The 8,847-nt window shown below is 38.9% G+C and overlaps 1 protein-coding gene across 7 annotated transcripts in view; it reads right to left on the bottom strand.

Annotated features, from left to right (window-relative positions):
• The window catches only part of RABGAP1L (RAB GTPase activating protein 1-like), a 680,557-nt gene that overhangs the window by 94,711 nt on the left and 576,999 nt on the right, over positions 1-8,847 (bottom strand). Inside the window, exons 1-2 of one of the 7 annotated variants that reach the window (XM_010850090.1) lie at positions 3,214-4,510; positions 8-2,139 (exon numbers count right to left, since the gene is read on the bottom strand). The exons of 2 other annotated variants lie outside the window; for them this stretch is intronic. In XM_010850090.1, the coding sequence (XP_010848392.1) occupies positions 8-118 (111 nt within the window). In that variant the 5' untranslated portion in view covers positions 119-2,139; positions 3,214-4,510. 4 more of the 7 variants (XM_010850091.1, XM_010850092.1, XM_010850088.1 and 1 more) reach the window with 4 other exon arrangements.

Genomic DNA, 8,847 nt, shown 5'->3' with positions numbered 1-8,847 from the left:
CACCTACCATAGACCTGGGCTTGCTGATGGCCACCAGACTAGTGAGGAAGTCTTCGTCGTGCAGCTGGCTGAAAACATGGGCGTCATAGGCTACCATAATGGAGACTTCTTCCATCATCTTGCCAGCTGTCTTTCCACAGCAGCAGCTGCTGTCCCAGCTCCAGACCAGACTATCCAGGGGAAAATCCTATTGCAGCTTGGTGCCAGTGCACACACCCACCTGAGTTTGAGGGGGTGGAGTGTCAAAAATCCAGAGGAGGGGAAAAAAAAAAGCAGCTGCTATCATAGGCTTGTCTAGCAATTCACCCCCAGTAGAAAACTGAGCTAGGTCTCTTATCTACGGAGGAAGTATATACTATAAACACCTTCTACATTCTTAACAGAGCAGCTGGAAAATTTAGTTTTTGGAAATCTTCTTTAAACTTCAAAAAAGTCTCCTAACTGGAAATATCCTAGAGCAAAAATGAAAAAAAGGAAACCCAAAACCACAAAAATTGATGTTATGTTCTTGATAATCAGAATTTTTTTTAAGTTTATCTTCTTACTTCAGTATTACTTATATCAAGATTTGTCTTCTTGGAGAAGATGTAGATTTTCTTACTGCTTATTTTTTTCACGTTCACAGAAAATAAATGGATGGCAACATTTAATTTTTCAGAGTTTATCGAATTCTTGGTGTAATTAAAAATTATCTCAAAAAGTGTGAAAAACAAAAAAAGGTTCCTTTTCCCCTCTGAGTATTTCTGTTAAAAACAAAAAGTACCAAAATATAAAAATGAAACAGACTGCAATATCAGTTAATAACCATTTCCTCTTCTCCCACTAAAAAAGCAACAAATATTTTAAACAGAATTCTTGATTTTGAGAGAATTTAGTTTTCCACTGTTATTCTGAAAACAACACAAGGTTGTCATTTCTAAACTGATTATTATTCTCCCATGATAAAAGTTCTCTTTGTCTACTTTTAAGCTTAGAGATTTCTTTTAATTACCCAAATCAGCAGATAGTAATGAACTATTGGTGCCTTAGCTATGAGAAGCGTCTTTTTAAGTAAAGCTGAAGACAGTAAATGAACCTCAATGTGCCCTGATGAAAAATGTGAAAACTGTCCAAATTATCAATACAAGGTTGCCTAAATCACCAGGAAATATAATGTAGGCTAATTCCATGGGGAAAGTATTAAGCAAATAAAAAGGGAGGAGAGCAGATAAAGCTCCTCCCGAAGTTGTTTTGCCAGTATTTCTAATTAAGCTATTATCTTCTCTGCTTTTTCTAGAGTATGACAGTGCAATACTATGAGAAATATTTGTTAGAATCAGAAATCAACTGGGAATGTTTATCTTTAATCAAATACAATGTTCAGTCCTAATTACCCATAGCAGTATTATGTTATTTAGTTTGCTTGTTTTTCAGAAAACAAGACTTGGAATGAAATTTCTAGTGCCTATTTTTCCTTGTCTTTCAAAAGTATTTCCACCTAGATGAATATGATTACTTAAATAGTACCCTGTTCTATTTAAATGTGATTAGAAGAGTTTTGCAGCTACCATAGCATTCCGGATTACAAACACAGTCACACAAAACACACGTACACAAAACACACACACGCACACACACACTCTCACACACACAGAAGGGCTAAAACACCTTACTGCCAGGAAACAGAAGCAAGACTAATAGGCTTATTTAAACAGAAAATGCAATGCTTTAAATAAATCCTCAAGATTAAAACAGCTTCAAACTGTGTTTGACCCATGCTGGAGCTGGTAAAGCATTTTCACTTCATTTTTTTTTCCCCTACAAGGCAGTTGTGCCTTTTAAAGCATTATTTTTCTTAAAAATTCTTCCCACACTCAACACTGACTAACCAGGTAAAGATTAAATGATCATCAGGAGATGAGGTATTCTAAAGCGTCAGGCAGTTCATACCTTTTTAATTCCTTTTTATCTTTTCAGAAGTACTTGAAAAGATACTGTGACTCCCTTCGTGCATTCACTAGCACCAGAAAGCTTCCGATTTATCTCGCAGGACCACTTTCTAGCTGTGAAAGCAATTCCTCTGGCTTTCATATTTTCCTTGGCTCCAGTGACTCAGTGCTTCCACAATGGTATCTGAATCAGGTGCGCTGACAAAGACACCTGTTGTGGAAGGTAAAGAAACCACTTCCCATAATGCCTTATTCCCTGCTGGCAACCGCCCAGGGGCAAACAAGAATTATGACTGCATTTGAGCAGTTGCCTGTGCAGCCTGGGAGAACACATTCGGTTTAACAATAGGTAATCTTCTTGGTTAAGAACACTCATAACCAAGGAAAAAAAAAAGAAAGGACCAGGGAAAACAGTATTAAATCGTTTTAGGTACTGTGTTATAAAGTCATAAAACCGTTAAGGCATTGGGGCTATAAGAGTGCAAAACACTTTTAGAAACATAATCAAAGGCTGTAAAGACGGTTTTAAAATGACGAAAAAGCTAACCACTTCAAACAATTAAGTCCTTTTAGAGCTCCACGTGGGTTATTAGGTAAACAATTAGGTATTTTTACAAAGCTCCTGATTTATTATCTTCAAAATACTGTTCTAATTAGCCAGAGTGCCTTAGAATTATCCGTAACAGTTTGTGCCTCAATCCAAGAGGTCTTCTCCAATAGCCACACTGCATACGCTTTCTAGAGCAAGGGTTCTGTACAGTTCTGTATGTATCGTTCATTTTCTGTCACCCTTAAATGTTCCTCCAGAGTTTACAGTCTGGGAAACAAAAATTTAAATGTCCTTTTTTCATACGGTTAAATGTATATCTGTGGTCCCCACCAAAAAAGCATACTTCTATGGCTGATTCATGTTGATGTTTGCCAGAAACCAAAATTCTGTAAAGCAATTATCCTTCAATTAAAAAAAATTTTTAGCAAACCAATGATCTATTTTTTAAAAAACTGTCTTTATACTACCTTTTCCTCTTTTCCTAAAGATTCTTTCCTCCAGTCTCAGAAATAAACAGCTATTACCCCCCTTTCAGACTTCAGGAGTCACTGTACACAGTCATGTTTACATACAGTACTTCACTGCCTTGCAAGACATCTTTCTGACTCATCTGCCTTTCCCCAGTGAGTTGAGACCCACGGATCTCCCCGGATGGTTCCCACCTGAGCTTCTGCAGTCACTGACTTCACACCACTCAGCTCCACTGAAAGAAAGGTATGGGGTGGGGGGGATTACCTGCGATCAAGGAGTGTACTGCCGACAGCACCAGTTGCTGCTAAAATTTACCAGGAGAGGATTGTGTATTAAGTGAGCAGCAGAAAATAAAGCATTCGTGGTAACCAATATAGGAGCTCCAGTTCCAGCAGGAACGAGCTAGCTGTCTGTCCCAGGGCAAGTCACTTAACCTCCCAAGGTTTCAATTTCCTCGTGGTCATGTAAATTGAGAGGGATGGAATAGATGAGAGGTTTTCCTGTATGCTCAGTGTGCTCAGAGTCAAAAGCAGTGTGTCCTTTTCTGCTCCAGTAAATAGGCTTATTGGAGGATTTGAAGGTGAGAATACCTTTTTAATCTCTATCAGAATGAAACACAAAGGGTAACATTAATCCCAAATGTTAGGAAAGTACCCCCCACGGTTGTTATAATGTGTCCCAACAAATGCTGTCTACTTTGTACCCTAAATTGGATTTTCTAATATCAACTCTTTTGCTTTTAAAAGATTTGGTGACAGTTGCTTCACTTTTTATTAGTTACTCTTTATAGTCTTTCTATTCAGAAGCCAAACTGGCTATAAAATAATTTTCAAAAGGCTTCTAGATCTCATTAAGATAAAAAAAAAAGTATTAATAAATATCTCCAATGATTTTTGAATGCTGTTTTAAAATTTTTTTACAGATTTTACTCTGTTAGCTGATTTTGTTCCAATGGCCATTTTTCTGGGATTATTCCTATTTAACAAAAATATAACTGGGTCATACTAAATGAGTGTGAGTCTAATAAACCATTCCTGGCCTTCAGAGAACATCTATTCTCAAGAGACAAATTTAGTAAAAGCCAAAACAAAAATCAAGAGAAGCCTGAATAAGATGTGAACATTTTTTATTTCTGTGTTCTCCCCAAATGCAGCAAAGTAAAGCAGTTTAATTATGGGAGCAGTATTTTGTTATCCACCATCAAAGCAGCAAATAAATACATTTAAAAAATGAACACACATCATTAAAAAATTATCTCACCTCACAAGAGTGGCTTTAAAGACCCTTTCTCCCATGCCTCAGGTTCTACCTGTTGAACATTCTCATCACAACAGCCATAAAATCAGGATAAGATAGAAGACAAAACCACCAGGACAAAAATATGGCCTGGAGGACAGAAAGGTCTCCTGTGCCTCCACCACGTACTGACAAAGCCTGGTAGAGACCGTTTTTTTCTTCCCCAGGGGTTCGTCTAATCATTCAGTAATATAGATTTCAGTAATATCGTCTAGTCAAGGCTATGGTTTTTTCTGTGGTCATGTATGAATGTGAGAGTTGGACTGTGAAGAAGGCTGAGCACTGAAAAATTGATGCTTTTGAACTGTGGTGTTGGAGAAGACTCTTGAGAGTCCCTTGGACTGCAAGGAGATCCAACCAGTCCATTCTGAAGGAGATCAGCCCTGGGATATCTTTGGAAGGAATGATGCTAAAGCTGAAACTCCAGTACTTTGGCCACCTCATGCGAAGAGTTGACTCATTGGAAAAGACTCCAATGCTGGGAGGGATTGGGAGCAGGAGGAGAAGGGAACGACAGAGGATGAGATGGCTGGATGGCATTACCAACTCGATGGACGTGAGTTTGGGTGAACTCCGGGAGTTGGTGATGGACAGGGAGGCCTGGCGTGCTGCAATTCATGGGGTCGCAAAGAGTCGGACACGACTGAGCGACTGAACTGAACTGAACTGAATATAGATTCCATGTTTATAGAATCTATAAACATCTTTATAGATTCAATTAATAATATAATAGGTTCAATTCAATATAAATATTCATGGAGTATACACAACTCAGTTTTAACGGACTGTCGCAAATGTTCATGGTATTGACACAGAGGTAAAGAACTCTAAGAAAGACAAAATTCTACCCTTTCTTAATCACAGAAAAGCAATATTCCAAGGTTTCTCTTTACATGTAGGAGTGCACATTACTAAAACCTAAGTGCTCTCAGTGGAGGAAGAAGAGATAAAATGAGAGAGAAACCATAGAAGTATCAATAGAAGAAAACTTTTTAGAAGATTTTGGATTTCAGAATAGTCCAGTAACATACTGAGTTTTACAAAGGGAAAAGAACAAGAAGTAGAAGATAAATAAAAGAAATCGTGGTTCTTTTCAAAATCATGCAAATGTAAATAAAGAAAACCATTATTCTTGTGTCAAATTCCAACCATTGAGCTCATTATCTTTCTTATCTTTGCCAGTAATTGCTAGGCAAATTCAAAACCTCAGAAAACACAGATTATTTAAAAAAAAAAATCCCTAGAGTTAAACTAAGAAAACAAAAACCAGTGGGACACAAATACTTGCTTAACTGTTATACTGGGTGTCTTACTTCTTCATTTGCATCTCACTGCAAAGAATGATGGTGAGGTACATTCCAGACTATGAAAGAGTAGCTACAAGTTTTAACAAGTCAGCTTTCTACCATATTTGTAACTCGAAAACCCACAGCTAACTATTAAAAACAAAACAGGTCCAACATGGAGTCCCTTATGCTAAAACCCCATGTCACCAAAGACTGCTACAGTTTCTACTCTCCCAGAAATGAAATCTTAAACCAGGAAGCACCTGATCAGCACAAGTTAGGTGATCTGCCTGGCAGACCAGGTGACTTTCCCCTAAGGGAAAGTGATCTTGCAGTAACCACTCCACTTTTTTGTCTAGTGTAACTTTCTGGGTTCTGCTCCGTCGTGCCTATAAAAGTACAACTCCTCAGAGCGCCATTCTATCTCCTAGACTGGCTGCTTCCCATGCGTGAATTGTTGAATAAAGCCAGTGAGATCTTTAAAATTTACTCACTTGAATTTTGTTTCTTAACATATTCACTTAAATTTTACCTAACCAAAAATAATAATTTCAAGTGCTCCTAAGCATTCACTGTTGAAGCCTGGCTTGGTGATTTTGACCACTACTTTGCTAGTGCAATTACATGAGTGCAATTGTGTGGTAATTGTAGCAAAGTAGCACACTAGAAAAATAAGGCTAGCAAAGCAGCACACTAGCAAAGCAATGCTAGCAAAGTAGCACACTAGTAAAGTAATGCTCAAAATTCTCCAAGCCAGGCTTCAACAGTATGTGAACCATGAACTTCCAGATGTTCAAGCTGGATTGAGAAAAGGCTGAGGAACCAGAGATCAAATTGCCAACATCCTCTGGATCATCAAAAAAGTAAAAGAGTTCCAGAAAAACATCTGCTTTATTGACTACGCCAAAGCCTTTGACTGTGTGGATCACAACAAACTATGGAAAATTCTTAAAGAGACAGGAATACCAGACCACCTGACCTGCCTCCTGAGAAATCTGTACACAGGTGAAGAAGCAACAGTTAGAATGGGACATGGAACAACAGATTGGTTCCAAATCTGGAAAGAAGTACGTCAAGGCTGTATATTGTCACTCTGCTTATTTAACTTATATGTAGAGTACATCATGAAAAATGCTGGGCTGGAATCAAGATTGCCAGGAGAAATAACCAATAACCTCAGATATGCAGGTGACACCACACTTATAGCAGAAAGCGAAGAAGAATTAAAGAGCCTCTTGATGCAAGAGGAGAGTGAAAAAATTGGCTTAAAACTCAGCATTCAGAAAACCAAGATCATGGCATCCAGTCCCATCACTTTATGGCAAATAGATGAGGAAAACAGCAGAAACAGTGGCAGACTTTTATTCTTTGGGGCTCCAAAATCACTGCAGATGGTGACTGCAGCCATGAAATTAAAAGACACTTGCTCCTTGGAAGAAAAGCTATGACCAACCTAGACAGCATATTAAAAAACAGAGACATTTCTTTGCCAACAAAGGTCCACATAGTCAAAGCTATGGTTTTCCCAGTAATGTATGGATGTGCTGCTGCTGCTGCTAAGTCACTTCAGTCGTGTCCGACTCTGTGCGACCCCATAGACGGCACCCCACCAGGCTCCCCTGTCCCTGGGATTCTCCAGGCAAGAACATTGGAGTGGGTTGCTATTTCCTTCTCCAATGCATGAAAGTAGTTGGACTATAAAGAAAGCTGAGTGCTGAAGAATTGATGCTTTTGAACTGTGGTGTTGGAGAAGACTCTTGAGAGTCCCTTGGACTGCAAGGAGATATAACCAGTCAACCCTAAAGGAAATCAGTCCTGAATATTCATTGGAAGGACTGATGCTGAAGCTGAAACTCCAATACTTTGGCCACCTGATGCAAAGAACTGACTCATTGAAAGAGACCATGATGCTGGGAAAGACTGAAGGCAGGAGGAGAAGGGGACGATGGAGGATGAGATGGTTGGATGGCATCACCAACTCGATGGACATGAGTTTGAGTAAGTTCCAGGAGTTGGTGATGGGACAGGGAAGCCTGGTGTGCTGCAGTCCATGGGGTTGCAAAGAGTTGGGCACGACTGAGTGACTGAACTGAACTGAAAGCATTCACTGCTATTTGCTATTAATATCACACTCAGTGAAGATGGTTTCAAACACAATCCAGGAATATAAGTAATGCTGCATCTTGTCTCATTTTGAGCAGAATATACAACTGAATTGTAATTACAAATACCTTCACCTTAATTTCTAAAGCATTTGAGTAACTTTTTAAAAGTTTTACTGACCACTAAATCAAACCATTCCACACGGAGTATGTTTCAGATTCCTTTTTTTTCACAAGGTCAGAAGGTAGGTTTAGGGAACAATGAACTGTAAGCTCCTTTTCATTCAAGTGTTCATTTGTCTCAAGTTCTTCCTGTAGGGCTGGTGACCCAACCTGGATAACTCCCTTCCAAATGAGCCCTCAGATCCCTGTAGTAGGTCATACACTGAAGCATGAAGCCATAGACTTGGCTAAAATTCTTCAGTTAAAACTGGAAGAATTTCATGGTATGTGAATTATATCAATAAAAATAAAAATAGCAGCATTTACAGAATGCCTACAACATGCATGAGATGGGCTTATAGATTTGTAATATAGTAAAATATAACTAGTTATAATAATGACTGGAGGAGAAGGGGACGACAGAGGACGAGATGACTGGATGGCATCACTGATCCAATGCACATGAATTTGAGCAAGCTCTGGGAGAGAGTGAAGGACAGGGAAGCCTGGTGTGCTGCAGTCCATGGGGTTGCAGAGTCAGACATGACTGAGCGACTGAACAACTTACCCTAAAATTCTATAATAGCTAGTGTTTAACAAGTACTCACTCTGCCCTAGACACAGACTCTCATTTAATCTTCACATAAGTCAACAAACTAGGTACTACAAATATCCTTGCTTTATAGATGAAGTAACTAAAGTGTGGAGAAGTTTAGGGATTTGACTCTGTTCTCAACAGTCAGAAATGGAATTGACAGGATTCCAAAACCAGCCTGTCTGGCTGCAAAGTGCGTGCCGTGTGCTTCATGACTAAAGTAAGATAAGGGAAGTAAGCAAACATGCAGGGAGAATCAGGCCTGAGCCAGACACCATTGCTCCTTCCATGCTGGGATCTCCTTCACACTCACACACTTCAGGTCACACAATACAATGCACTGTATTTGTCAAGTCACATTAGGATTATAATAGAATTAAGTTCTTCTGCAGACAGGAAAGTCTTCATGGGGAAAAAAATGGATTCGTTTTCATAAGAAAAGTAATTTTTTTAAGAG

The sequence above is a fragment of the Bison bison genome, unplaced genomic scaffold, assembly GCF_000754665.1.
Source record: "Bison bison bison isolate TAMUID 2011002044 unplaced genomic scaffold, Bison_UMD1.0 scf7180017864289, whole genome shotgun sequence".
Classification (NCBI taxonomy): domain Eukaryota; kingdom Metazoa; phylum Chordata; class Mammalia; order Artiodactyla; family Bovidae; genus Bison; species Bison bison.
This window is presented reverse-complemented; position numbering and strand designations above follow the sequence as displayed.